The sequence below is a fragment of the Peromyscus leucopus genome, chromosome 11, assembly GCF_004664715.2.
Source record: "Peromyscus leucopus breed LL Stock chromosome 11, UCI_PerLeu_2.1, whole genome shotgun sequence".
NCBI classification, from domain to species: Eukaryota; Metazoa; Chordata; class Mammalia; order Rodentia; family Cricetidae; genus Peromyscus; species Peromyscus leucopus.
Genome location: NC_051072.1, coordinates 875540 through 889349, shown reverse-complemented (window position 1 = coordinate 889349; position 13810 = coordinate 875540). Strand labels below are relative to the sequence as shown.

Sequence of the window (13810 nt, the reverse complement as noted above, 5' to 3'; positions counted from 1 at the left end):
TGTGTGTCAGCACAGGAGAACAAGGATTATTTCTTTGTATTACTGGGTATTAAACCAAAGCCACCTTTATTATAGCCAAATGCTTTACCCTAAACTAGCCCTTGTCCTGTCCATTCTTTACATTGTGTATAGATATAACAGTCTTTAAATTGTCTTTGTTAGCCTTGTTTTCTGGTTCTTAAGTGCCTGAGACGCTGGATGACAGGCAGGGTCACCAAGGATGGTTTCAAAAAAAAACATCTTGAGATGATGCTCAGTCCTATATTAGCTTCCTGCTTCCTTATTTTTAAGTAAAATAGATCAATCTAAGTTTTCATGCGATAATTAAGATTTCATAATAAGTAGACCTGAGCATTAAAATCACAACGTTTTAGCAGAAATAACAAGGAAACGTGGTAAACATTACTGTGAAAGGCTCGGCTCACAGGCTAACATCGGGTGCTGAGATTGCTGGACTGCAACAGCCCGAATCCCCTGGGGCTGTCCCTTCCAATTTCACCTGCACACAGCTGGACAGCCACCCAGGCACTGTACAAATCACCTTCCGTGGGTTCCCGGAAGTCCTTCGCTCTGACTTGTGGGAAGTGTAGTTCCGATCACTATGACATCACAAGAAGGGGCTGTGGATACCGAACTTCCGCATCAGTCTTCAAACTTAGCTTCTCCCCAAAGTTAGGCGAGTGTCCTGCTCAGTACTGGGCTTGCATCTCTGACATGGAGGTTGGTGCAGGGTGCAGCGCCGTCCTGCAGATCTGAGGGACTGTGCATGGTGGCGGGTCCAGCGCGGAGGGAGGGAGCTGACTTGGGCTGGTTGGTAGGCAGGAGAAGCTGACCTGGAGGAGCTGTGCTGACCTAGGCTGGGCCACTGCACTTGCCTGCGGGTTTGTCAGGGGAGGGGGCGTCGTGCCAAAGCCACATGCTGTGAGTGTCCAGTCTCTCAGGACGCTCTGCTGCTGCCCGTGTCCACCTGTGCTTCTGGTGCTTGAGGAGCTGAAGGAAGCTCACTTTCCTGCTTGGCTGGGGAAACATGCTCCCTAACTGACCCTCGCTCACAGGGCTGTAGTCCGATTTCTCAGGACTCGTGGGGTTTCTGGCCACTCCTGTATTTAAAGCCGGCTCGGGACCCCTGGTGTGAGCTGACAGGAGTTCCTAAAGTCCCTATTTTACAGAGACAGATTGCTTTGTGAGGGTTTTGGGATTAAGGGATGTTAGTCCCAATCATTTGGAATAAATGATGGTGTTCAGGACAACTACTTTGAAATGGACCCTCTGTACACCCCTCTGACCCGAATCCCCGTACTAACCCTCCCATGTACCCACAGCATAACCCTGTAAGTGGTGTGATCCTTGCTCTGCTTGGTCCACAGAATTACCAATGTTATACTGCAAAGTGAAAAGATACTAGAGAGCAGTTCTGCATCCATTTCTATCTGAGACTGTGTGGTGTCATATATTTGGACTACTTTCCAGATATGAGCGAGGACTTGATGTGATGAGAGAAATGGACCTCATGATTGCCAGGAGGGGACTTGACTGTCTCTGAAAGGGAGGGGAGAAACGGTCGTGATGTTCTGGCGGGCTGTATATTGTCTTCTTATCTTTTTATCAGCAGTGTCTAGACTCCCTCAAACATACTCTGTCACCAAATGTGGTTTCCAGGTCCACTGATGCTCCCTGGATAGTTCTAGGAAGATTTGCCCAAGTTTTTGTGCTGTGCTAGAGACAATGAAAGATGAATTTGGAAGGCTTTGGCTCACTGGGGTTCCCCCTGGTATCTTTTATGCTCTTGTGTATTTTGCCATCTTTCAGTCAAGTCAAGTGTTTGCGCTGCAGACTGGCTCATGACACTGAAGTCTACTCTTAGGGAAACATGTGCTCAAACCACCTTGTTCTATCTACTAGAATTCTCAGTGGGTTTCCAACTATATATAAAATAAGACACACTTCATAGTTGAAGTTTCTAATCTGTAGGTGAAATAGTAACATTCTGTGAAGTGGGAAAAGCACACTGCCTTGTACATCAAAACAGCTTCCTTACAATGTAGAGATGATACAGCACCATGCCCATGGATAACCCACTGGCCCCAAATATATATATATATTGAACTAAACAGACCTATGATTGAAAGGTGCAGTTAAGTCTATTCTGTGGTTCATCCCTGTCATCTCTGTATTTTGGGGATGAGTCAGGAAGCCTGGAGTTCAAAGTCATTTTCTGCTTCATAGCAAATTCAACGTGAGCCTAGGCTACATGAGATCCTGTGTTTTTTTTTTTTAAAAAATTTTTTTTTCTTAAAAACATAGTTTATTGGGTGTGGTAATTACTTCTAATTCCTCTCACTTCTGAGCACCAGCAACCTGACAGAGAGCTATCCAACGGATACCTTACCAAGTTTTGAAACTTACATACATGCTTAGAGTAATTCTATTGACTGTATTTGAAATTTAATTTACAATGATTTCACTAGTGTCCTTTTGTTAATGACATCGCGTGTTGGTGACTAGATGCGTGTGTGCATTTACTGTGGGGGAGGAATCTCCTCATTGCCTTGCTTGACTATTCCACAGAAATTGCAGGGAATGCTAATTATCTTTGCATATTCATCGCTGTTTTTTTCTGTCATGACCACATCATGCTGTCTTTTCTTCAGAATTTTTCCAGTCTGTGCTTCTCCTCTCATCAGAGACATCCTCCATTTGCCCGTTTCCAGCTCTGCACTTGTCCTTTCCTCATACAGCTCTCTGGGGTTTATATTCCTGCCTGTTCCTTTAAAACTTGAATGCCACCCCAAGTCCTTACACCTTAGTTCAGTTGTGTCCATAATGCTTTCTTACAGTCAACCAGAACAGGATTCAGCTCTTCAAATGGTAAATGACAACTACATCTACCATTGCCCTTCACATGTGGTATGGCCACCAGCCAGCCAGTAAAGCAAACTGTTAGTGGGATTCCTTTCCCTTACTCAAGGAGGAGTCCAGTTCCCCACGGTGTGCAGTCTGCCCCTCTTTTCCCAGGCTCTTTTCATGTTACCCTAATGTTAGTGTGAGTGATGATGGGAATGGAGTTTCTGGTTTCGATAGACTCTGGCAGTGACCTTGTCATGCTCAACATGTCGTTTTTGGAAAACTCTGAAGGGACCTTGTGTTGGGTGATGACATTCAGTTCCTGGTGATGACTGTGTCCATGACAGAGGCCGTGCAGAGAAGACACAATCAGTATTTGGAGAGATTTTCATGAGAGTCAAAAATGAGTAAGGAATAAACCTGAGAAGCACAGGTTGAAGTCATTTTCTGCTTTTAAGTTAAAATATTTCTGTCAGTGAGTCAAATGACAGTTTTCAACCTTAATGACATATTTTGAGTTGAAAAATATGTGCCAGTTTGTCTGGACAGACTATAAAACCTATATTCAGTTGTTTTCTTGTTTGTAGTAGCTATGGAAAAACAAGTCAGATGTAAGAGTCTGTAAACCTCAGTGGTTTCCAGGTTGAAGTCCACATACTGTTTCATTAAGAACAGGCATTAACCATCTGAGTAGTTAAAATTAACCTTTATGTTTAGACACCTAAAATTGAAGCTTAAAAACTGTCAAATCTAAAGTCCATTTTCAAAAACAGTATTTCCCAATGATCTCCATTGTCTTTTCAATGTTGCAGTCATATGCTCTCAGTCAAAGTAATACCAAATGTGTTGCTGTGAGTCAAAGTATTGCCAAATTTGTTAAGACAAGAATAAATGACTGTTTCATGTCACGTTTCTGTGGGTCGAGATCCTGGACAGAGACCTGTGAATTGGCTTTTCGTGATCTTTCTAATGTGTTCTGCGATCAATAGATACACTAGGTCTAGAATGGAAAGTCATAGTTGTGGGAGGCTGATCAAGAAGCCAGCCCTGTTTTGCTCTTTGCAGTCTCATAATCTTCTGGTGGTCAGGCTTGTCTGGCTCCTCTAAAAAAGTTCTCTGAGGCACAAAAAGGAAATACAGGTGTCTTATGACTTCTGCTCTGTTGTGGAGTGCATGGCCAGTTGGCTGTGAGGTGCTGTGCAGCATGCTCACATGAGATATGTCTTTTGAATATTTTGGTTTGTCCACACAAACATTCCTTGAATGTCACATTATAAAGTTTACGGTAATCAGACATCTCGCTAAATGGGGAACAGGGACAGGAAATGCTCCAGGTTCCCACTGGGCATCTTCTCCAGTTAGGGTGCTTTGCAGGGTTGACCCACATCCGCTGTGAAGTTATTCGTGGTGGCAGCTTGGGAAGATGGCACTGGTGCAGGTCCAGAAGTTCATTGAGAGCATCAGATAGCACGGATAAGCAGCCACGTGTAATTCAGCAAAGGTGCAGTCAGCAAGAGCCACACAGAGGACAGTCCCAAAGTCACCTTGCCACTGAGTATCAGAGTAGAGGCCTGAGACCCCATGCCTATGGAGTATGGCAGGAGCAGAGCCCACTGTCTAGTTTCAGTTCTTAAACTCTTTGAGCTTGTCAGTGCAAGTCTGCTCAGGCTCACGCTGGGTGTAGAAATGCATGCCATGCTGTATATGAGCACATCATTTGGAGGATTGTTTTTTTCATTGCTCTATGAGAGTTTTCTGGATCCACTTCAGGTCGTCAGGCATGGTTTCAAGCACCTTCTTCGTTGAACCATCCCACAAGTCTTTAGAATTCTTAAATGTCTTCATGAACTTGTGACTCAAAAGCCTTTCTGTTTGCCAAGGCTTCCTTCTGCTGAAGTGTGTGCTGTTAGGTCTTTATCATTTGCCATTCAGTTCAGTGTTTTCAGCCACATCCTGTGCATGTCACACATTACTGCATTTTTATTTCTAATGCTCTTAATTACATTTCCAATTATTATTATGACTTTTGGTTTACTTGTCTGAATTCTCAGTCAGACAATTAGCATAGGTCTTATAATCAGAGCATATTTATAGTTTTGTTGTTTGTTTTTCTTTTTTCTATTTCGTATCCATATTTACTGTTCATAGTCCTTATAACGCTTTATTGATATTGGGCTTTAAGTATCGTCCAGCTAGAATTTCAAGGACTTGTCTAGTATAGTACAGGAACCTTTCACTTGGGCTGTGACCTCTTTTCATTGACTTGACTCCATCATGCAAGACACCATGCCCTTCTCATTGGCTCTCTGAGGGAGACTGGTAAGAATTAGGTTCCTGGTCAGCCTGAAAGGAGATAGACAATAGATGTCTGCTCTACTCTTAACATCTTGAGGAATAAGCCAGAAAATTGGAGACTGTCCAGCAAGTCCTGCCTTGCTGGTGCATGTGAATGGGGCATGAGTAAGCACAGTACTTCTAATTTGCCTTCAGTCCACTTCTCCATGCTGGAAAATGAACCTCACACATCTGAGCTAGAATTTCTCCACTGAGCTGTGTTCCCAGCCCCTTCTTCTTTTACTTCAATGCACTCTTATTTAGATTACCATTTTCTGCTGTGCCGAAACTCACCAACAATCTGTGGGTTTCTCACTGAGGTTTATTCTGGCACATCTTATCTTCTGGGGAGGCATAAATGCCCTGCATTTCCATGGGCAGTAGCTGGGTTTTTATGGAATCTTAAGATGTGACAGTGTTTCTATTCCTTTGTATGCATAAGCTTTATGTGAAAGGCTCTATGAATAAGCTGTATGTGCATGAGTTAGTAAAACAACATTGAAAAGGAAATCCATTCAGTTCCCAGTCTAGCACAATGCCGTGGAAATGGAGTGTTAATTTTGTACACTGTGAAGAGGTGTCTCTTGGATTGGTTTAATAAAAAGCTGAACAGCCAATAACTAGCCAGGATTTGGGGGGGGGGCAGAGAGGACACTGGGAAGAAAAAGGGTGGAGTCGTGAGGAGTTACCAGCCAGATGGACAAGAAGCAACATGGGCAGTACAGAGTAAGGGTAATAAGACCATGAAACAAAAAAGTAGATTCATAAAATTGGGTTAATTTAAATTGTAAGAGCTAGTTAGTAACAAACCTAAGCATTCAGAAGAGCTTTTATAATTAATAATAAGTCTCTGTGTCATAATTTGGAAGCTGGCTGGTAGGACAGAAAGTCTCCCTACAAATGGCACCACATTCTGATGCTCCCAGAACTTTCAATCAAATTTGCTTTGAATCAGAGGACAGAGCTAGCTACTAGCTGACAAAAATTAACCATAGAGATTTCAGAGGACTGAAGACAGAGACAGAAAATACTAGGGTGGGGATTAGAGAGGGTCTTAGCCTTTTTGGATGGAGTTGAAGATTAAATAGTTACAGTTATAGTTTTCCTTGTTACTAAATTCAGAAAAGAAATTCACAAAAGAGGTGTAAAGTGTATAAGTTTGATAGGCATTAAAGCTTAAGTTGTTTATCTAAAAATGTTTTGAAGTCTAAAACAATAACTTCAGGTTGGCAGTATAAGCTAGGATAGAAAATGAATGAGGAACAAAGCTTTACACTCATCAAGAGAGGGTAGATAATGAATTATTTCTCTTAATTTGCCAAATATTAATGGATTGGACATTATGAATGTAATTCTTACTTGATAATTGTTCTTACTGTATATAGTTTTACTGTGCTAGAGTTAAAAACCTTTCCTTTTTTATTTACACAAAAAGGGGGAAATGTTGTGTAATAATTTTTTTGTACATTGTCAAGATGTCACTCTGATTTGTTTTTTAAAAAGCTGAATTGCCAATAGCTAGGCAGGATTTCCAGGCATAGAGGATGCTGGGAAGAAGGAAAGTGGAGTGGCCAGCCAAACACAGAGGAAGCAGGTCATGTAGGAGATGAGGTAACAAGCCACAGGCCATGTGGCAGCACATAAATAATAGAAATGGGTTAATTTAAATTATAAAAGCTAGTTAGAAACTAGCCTAAGCTATTGGCTGAGCTTTCATAATTGATAATAAATCTCTGTATGGTTATGTGGGAGCTGGCAGGTAGAACAGAGAAAAACTCACAACAATGGAGAGTATTAGAAGAGCCTACTTCTCTACAAGAGCCCACTTCTCAGTGTCTAAGAAAGGAAAAATTCAAGTTTCAGAAACACAAGTGGACACCTGCAAAAACTCCCCAAACCCCTAAGGGTTCACCTACTGTAAGGAAAGTAGAAACACTGCAAGGAGGAAAAAAGTATCTGTGAGGGGGACATGCTGGCAATGCCACAGGAAACACAGTTGTGGCTTCTAGAAGGACCCAGCTCCTGAGTGAGAACTGCAGGAAATTCAGGATGAGTTCTGGAAAATCCTTAGGCCTACAATGAAGTAGTAAACCGTCCTCACTCTGATTGATAGAAACTACTCTATGTTGTCGAATCTTAGGTAGTCTTTTAATAAAAAAACAAACAAACAAAAAAACCCACTACCAGATATTGGGGTAAAAGCTGAAAGATCAGAGAAGCAGAGCCAGCCACAGCCAGCCTCACCTTACCAACTCCTCAACTGATCCTGGTTCCTCAGACTGAAATCCTCTGAGTCCTCACTCAAAAGGATCTCAGCGGAACTGCTTTAGTTCCTGTTTCCTCATGCTTTATATACCTTTCTCCACCCTGCCGTCCCTTCCTGGGATTAAAGGCCTGTGTGCTTCCCATTGCTGGGATTAAAGGTGTGTGCCACCATGCCTAGCTCTGTTTCCAGTGTGGCCTTGAACTCAGAGTTCCAGATGGATCTCTGCCTCCCAAATGGTAGGATTAAGGTTGTGTGCCACCACAGTCTGGCCTCCATGTCTAATCCAGTGGTTGTTCTTTTCTTTGACACCCAGATAAGTTTATTGGGTTACCTAATTTATCACCACAACTCTATGTACATTTTCACATTACTCTCCATTATTCTGGAAACAGACATTTTAATCTGTACTGAGCACAGTGATTTGATTTCATGTTACTTGTTTGTGTTTGTCCTTAGTAAGAAATACTAAGGTATTTGAATAGACTTGTACATATCTAGGATCCATTTACCAAGGCAGCCATGATAATTGTGATAAAGTAAATGAGAATGGCCCTCATAGGCTCATATACTTGAATTCTTAGTCACCAGAGAGTAGATTATTTTCTGTGTGTAGTTGTTTTGCTAGTGTGCATGTCTGAAAGGTTGTCTGATCTTCTGGCGCTGCAATTACAGAAAGTTGTGAGCAGCCACAGGGCTTCTGAGAACCAACCCCAAGTCTTTCGAAAGAGCCGCCAGTGTTTTAACGGCTGAGCCATCTCTCCAGCCCCAGAATACTGTTTTGTAGATAAACTCTTTCTCCACTTCGTGGTTCTTCAAAGTATAATTTACATAGGAGTTTCTAGGCTCTTCCACCGCTTATTCTGTTTAAACACGAGTCCTGTGTCACATCACATTAGTACATCAGACGTATTTTAGAGATATTACTTACCTATATCAGCTGCATAGCTCTAAATCTGGGTACCCTTTAGATTTGTGTGCAGAAGCACATATGCCTCTTTATGTAATTACTGACAGTCTTAACACAATGTGTGATATTCATTCTTTTTTTTTTTTCTTTATTTCAGGACATGCTGTCATTCTGGGATGTGGCCATTTATTTCTCTGCAGAGGAGTGGGAATGCCTGGGTCCTGCTCAGTGGAACCTATACAGGGATGTGATGTTGGAGAATTTCAGCAACCTTGTGTTCCTGGGTGAGGATCACTTCTGTGGTGAACTCTTAACTAACTGTCAGCATAAAATTTGCTTTCTTTGTACAATATCTCATGGGAGCTTGTGCTTCCAACAATGAGGTTCATAGAGCTACTTTTAAAGAAATTAGGGCAATTATTATTATACCTTAGAACTGTTTCATTTCTTTTGTGCTTATAGCCTTTTGTTGGCTTTTTGTTTTATTTTGTTCCACGTATTCTCCACATCAGTGGTTATGTTAGAAATTAAGTCGCAGGAACAAGGGCATACATGTTGTAGAGAATGTCACACTCTTCAGTTTTAATATTTTTTTCTTGTAAATGAGTGGGGTGGAACTCAGGATCTGCAGACCTAAGCACCTCCTAAGGATTCTGATGTGCCTATCACGGAAGACATGAGGAGGTAATCCTCTACTATCCTTTGTGTTATCTCCTCATTCCTGTTGCACACAATCCTGGAGAGGGCATGCTATTCCCAGGAGAGCACACTAACAGTGTTGCCCCTTTCCACTAACAGGTCTTACTTCCTGTAAGCCATACCTGGTCACATTTCTAGAGCAAAGACAAGAACCTTCAGATGTGAGGAGACAAGAGGCTGCTGCCACGCAAGCAGGTGTGTAGGAATGAGGGGACAGAGAACAGAGAGGGAGGCCAGAGACCTGCCAGAGCTAGGGCTTGCTATATGCGTTGAGATGCGATGTCCTGGTGGAAATCATTTTTAAAAATCTCCCTCTCTGTCTTTTGCTATCAGTGGAAGATGTCTGTCAGATGTTTGTGATGCTTTGAGTCTCCCAGGCTTTGTTCTTCTCCCTTCAGGTCAGCTTGTGCTTACAACTCCTCCAAAATTGTCATTTTTAAGTGAACTTGACTTATTTTTTCATAAATTTTCTCAGATATTTGTTCTCTTCATAAAATATATACAAAGCTTCCTTTCTTAAATCCTTGAAGTATATAATTTATTACTTTTATGGACAATCAGTCTTCTTCTTATGTAGTTTAACATTCTTACCTTCCAAAACTAAAAATCGTATCTAGGATGGAGATATATATATATATATATATATATATATAATATATATATATATATATATATATATATGCTTTCCAAGCTTGACTATTATACTTTTTGTTTATCTAGTCATAAAATTTCTATATTTTTCAATGAACCCTTTTTCATTAACATAATGCTCTTCAGGGTTTTCTTGATTGTTGATGTTATGCCTTCCTTACATGTTTGATTTTGATTAATATTGCTTAGTTTCTATGTTCTATGTTGTCATGATCTTCTTATTTCAATGCAAAGTTACACAATTTCTACCCAGTGTGATTTCTAATTAGTTTCCATTGAATACAGGTGTAGAAATTTGAATGTAGCTCATTTATATAGAAAAATTTAACTGTGAGTAAATGTCTCCAGTTTGAAAATAATTATTATAAACACAAAGAATGTTGCTCAGCTTTTATTTGTATTCAACTTTTACTTGCCAGGAAAAAAATGCTACACGTGTACGGACTGTGGCAAAGCCTTTGATTGGAACTCACGCCTCATTAAACACCAGAGAATTCATTCGAGAGTGAAGCCCTACAAGTGCGAAGCATGTGGGAAGGCCTTCAGCACTCCATCTGTGCTTTCTGTACACCTGAGAATTCATACAGAAGAGAAATCCTACAAATGTGAAGAATGCGGCAAAATGTATTATTATTCCTCAAAGCTTAAGGAACATCAGAAAAGTCACTCTCAGGAGAAACCCTACAGGTGTGAAGTGTGTGGCAAGGCCTTCAGGTCTTCCTCACATCTCTCTACTCACTTGGGAATCCATTCTGGAGAGAAACCCTTCAAGTGTGAAGTGTGTAGCAAGGTCTTTAGAACTCCCTGGCAACTTTCTAGTCACGTGAGAGTCCATTCTGGAGAGAAACCCTACAAGTGTGAAGAATGTGGAAAAGCCTTCTCTACTCAGTCATACCTTTCTCAACACAAATTAGCTCACACCGGGGAGAAACCTTACAAGTGTGAGGAATGTGGAAAACTGTTCTACTGTGCGAAAAACCTTAAGGAGCATCAAAGAATTCATTCTGGAGAGAAACCCTTCAAGTGTAAAGAATGTGGCAAAGACTTCAGAACGTACACAGCACGTTCTAAACACCAGAGAATTCATACTGGAGAGAAGCGTTACAAGTGTGGAGAATGCGGCAAGGCCTTCCACCAGTCTTCTGGTCTTAAACAACATCAAAGGATTCATCTGTGAGAGAAAGAACACAAGTGTGACAAATGTGCCAAGGTCTTTTGCACTAGCTAAGAACTTTCAAAACACTTGATAATTCATACTGGAGAGAAATGCCACAAGAATGAAAAGTGTTGCCAACTGTTTAATAAACGTTGTAGTATTCTTCAACACAAGGTAGTTCAACTTCAGTGAAATAATACAAATGGTAAAATGTTCATAAAATGTCTTATATTTCTTTGGATCCTAAAAGATATAAAAAAAAATTCATTCTGACTAGAAGCCCTACAAGTGTGGAGAATATGGTAAAACCTTTGGAAGCATTCAGACCTTACCCAGTACAAAAGAGTCGATAGAGGAGGACAGCTAAACACATGTGAAGAATATGCTGAAGAGCTTTCCCAGTCAATCAATGCTTCTGGACCTGAATTTATCCTGGAGACAAGCAGCACAATTGTGGAGGGAGTGCCAATGATTTTAAAGGATCCTCATTCCTTAAACAAAGGAAAGCACTCATTCTGAGCAACAGCCTTACAAATGTGAAGAATATTGAAAAGCTTATTCAGCCCCTGTTGAACCTCAAGGAAGTCACACATGATACAGTCTCTGTAAATGTATAAAATATGGCCATGTGTTTAGCTGCTTTTTATTCTAAGAATCATAGGGTTCATGTTGGTAAGGCACACTACAAGTGCTAAGATTGTGGCAATCCCTTTACCTGACTTCCATGTCAGAAGTGTCCTCAAAGTGTCCCCAAGACACTATAGTAGAGTGAAACTCTACATGCCCAAATGATGTGGAAAAAACATAAAAAATATTTTTAATCACCATCAGCACCAAGGAATCTGCATTGATGAGTAGCTCTACAATGCAGATGTCCTATTTGTTTCTGTTCTCAATTTCACACAATGTGATGGAGTCTCAATCTGGATCTGATCGACTGTGACTATGTCAATGGGGTATTTTCATGAATACTCACTGATATAGGAGAATCTAGAAGAATTGTGATGATGCCAGTGCACTTTGGATGACCCTCACCTGAGCAGCTCGTCCTGATAGTAGCAGAATGCTGGTTGAGCTGAAGCTGAAGGGCACAAGCCAGAAAGTAGCACACCTCTCTTGTTCCCACCTCACTTGCTGCCTTAGATTTCTGCTGTGTTCTGCCGTGGCTTTCATGGATGATGAAGTGCAGCCAGTGAACTGAAATAACCTCTCTTCTCCCATAAGTAGTTTTTGTTGTGGTGTTTATCACAACAACAGAAATCAAACTAAGGCAGTAAAGAATGAGAAACAGTGTTCCACTCTTCTTTATATCCTAGTGATCATCAGAGCCTATGTACTGGAAAGCAACATTCTAATAAATGACGAGTTGAGGCAGATAAGGCCCATATGCCAGATGAATGGGCTAAGCCTCAAGTAAGAAAAGCTGTGACATGCACAATAGCGCCTTGACCCAGAGGAGCCTGAAACTGGACCCCCAAGATGACAACTGCTGATGTAAGACCCAGGGCCAAATCAAGAACACCACAATAGCCACAGAAGCAAAGCCTGCCAAACAGCGCATACATAAATACCTCAGCCCTTTATTTAATAAACGAGCTTGCTTGCAATCTCCCAGAGTCTGTGTCATTGACTCTGTGTCTTCTCACCCCCTGCTCGCAGGGTACCCAGGTTGGTAGAGCCAGAACAACAACGAGTTGTAGCTAGAGTTTTCCTGCCTGGCCCATAGTCAGGACAAATCTCTCTAATCCACCAGTCCTGCAGCAGCTCAGACCCAACCTAGTAAACACACAAAGACTTATATTGCTTGCAGACTGTATGGCCGTGGCAGGCTTCTTGCTAACTGTTCTTATATCTTATATTAATCCATTTCTATGAATCTATACCTTGCCACATGGCTTGTGGCTTACCGGCATCTTCACATGCTGCTTGTCATGGCGGCGGCTGGCAGTGTCTCCTTCCACCTTCCTGTTCTCTCAATTCTCCTCTCTTTTAGTCCCGCCTATACTTCCTGCCTGGCCACTGGCCAATCAGTGTTTTATTTATTGACCAATCAGAGCAATTTGACATACAGACCATCCCACAGCAATGAGTGAATTCATGTGAAATAGAGACCTTCCACATATAACTCTGGCAGAAACTTTGTCCAACATGTTAACCTCATAGGGCAAATTATAGCAGAAAGCTTCATGTAAAGTCAAATTGTGTAGCAGAGTCTTGTCATCCCTTGTGAATATAATGAATATAAGGGAATTAATGTGGGAAACCAATACTATCAAAGTGGAATGTTAAAACATGAAGTATTGCTTAGAATCAATATAACATTGTTTAATGTGATAGAAAGAAACAAGTCATAGATATCACAATCATTCAGACCACTCAAGTCTGAGGATAGCAACTTGTTACAAAACCAAATTATTGCATGGCCCAAGATAGTGGAGATGCCAGGAGTTTGAAGGAAGGAAGAGCAGGACCTGCTAAGGAAAGCTGCAAGCCATGATTGGAGCATGCCTAGGAGAGAGGCTATGCATGTTTCGGGTGAAGCTGGAAAGGTGGGGGTCACCTAGGTCATCAGTGCAGCAGAAGTCTCAGATATCAAAACTGGAGTTATCAGATGTGGTGTTTGCCTCCTGGATTTGGATCTTACCCTTCCTTGCTGTGCTCTGAATATTCTGTTACAGAGTGGGAATGTTTGTTCTGTGTCACCGTGTGGAGGAAGTGCGCCATTTGTTTTTATGTTGTAGCACCTCACTTAAGATTGCCTTGAGTCTCACGTGAGATGTGCACTGAGGTCTTTTAAACTTTTGAAATTGTCAAGTGCTGTGTGGACCTGTCTAGCTGGATCCTAGTTTACTTCTGAGATGAGTGTAAGATTGGGGGAAGGGAAGGGATGTTATGATTTCAAGCTTTGTAGCTGGAGCTAGCATGATGGCTTTGGGAGAAAACTTTATTGTCA

The 13810-nt window shown here is 41.4% G+C and overlaps 1 protein-coding gene across 1 annotated transcript; it reads left to right on the top strand.

Annotated features, from left to right (window-relative positions):
- Positions 1-596: 596 nt before the first annotated feature.
- LOC114686109 (zinc finger protein 728-like) lies at positions 597-12473 on the top strand. Its single transcript, XM_037209369.1, has 4 exons — positions 597-720; positions 8509-8635; positions 9150-9245; positions 10121-12473. Exons 1-4 carry the CDS (start codon positions 715-717, stop codon positions 10876-10878), a joined length of 987 nt encoding a protein of 328 aa, XP_037065264.1. The 5' UTR covers positions 597-714; the 3' UTR covers positions 10879-12473.
- The last annotated feature ends 1337 nt before the right edge of the window (positions 12474-13810 follow it).

Bases quoted from the DNA above. Each gene is read 5' to 3' on its own strand.
- LOC114686109 (XM_037209369.1), top strand. The intron at 8,636-9,149 runs GTGAGGATCACT...TTCCACTAACAG, and splicing joins CAGCAACCTTGTGTTCCTGG to GTCTTACTTCCTGTAAGCCA. The intron at 9,246-10,120 runs GTGTGTAGGAAT...TTTACTTGCCAG, and splicing joins GGCTGCTGCCACGCAAGCAG to GAAAAAAATGCTACACGTGT.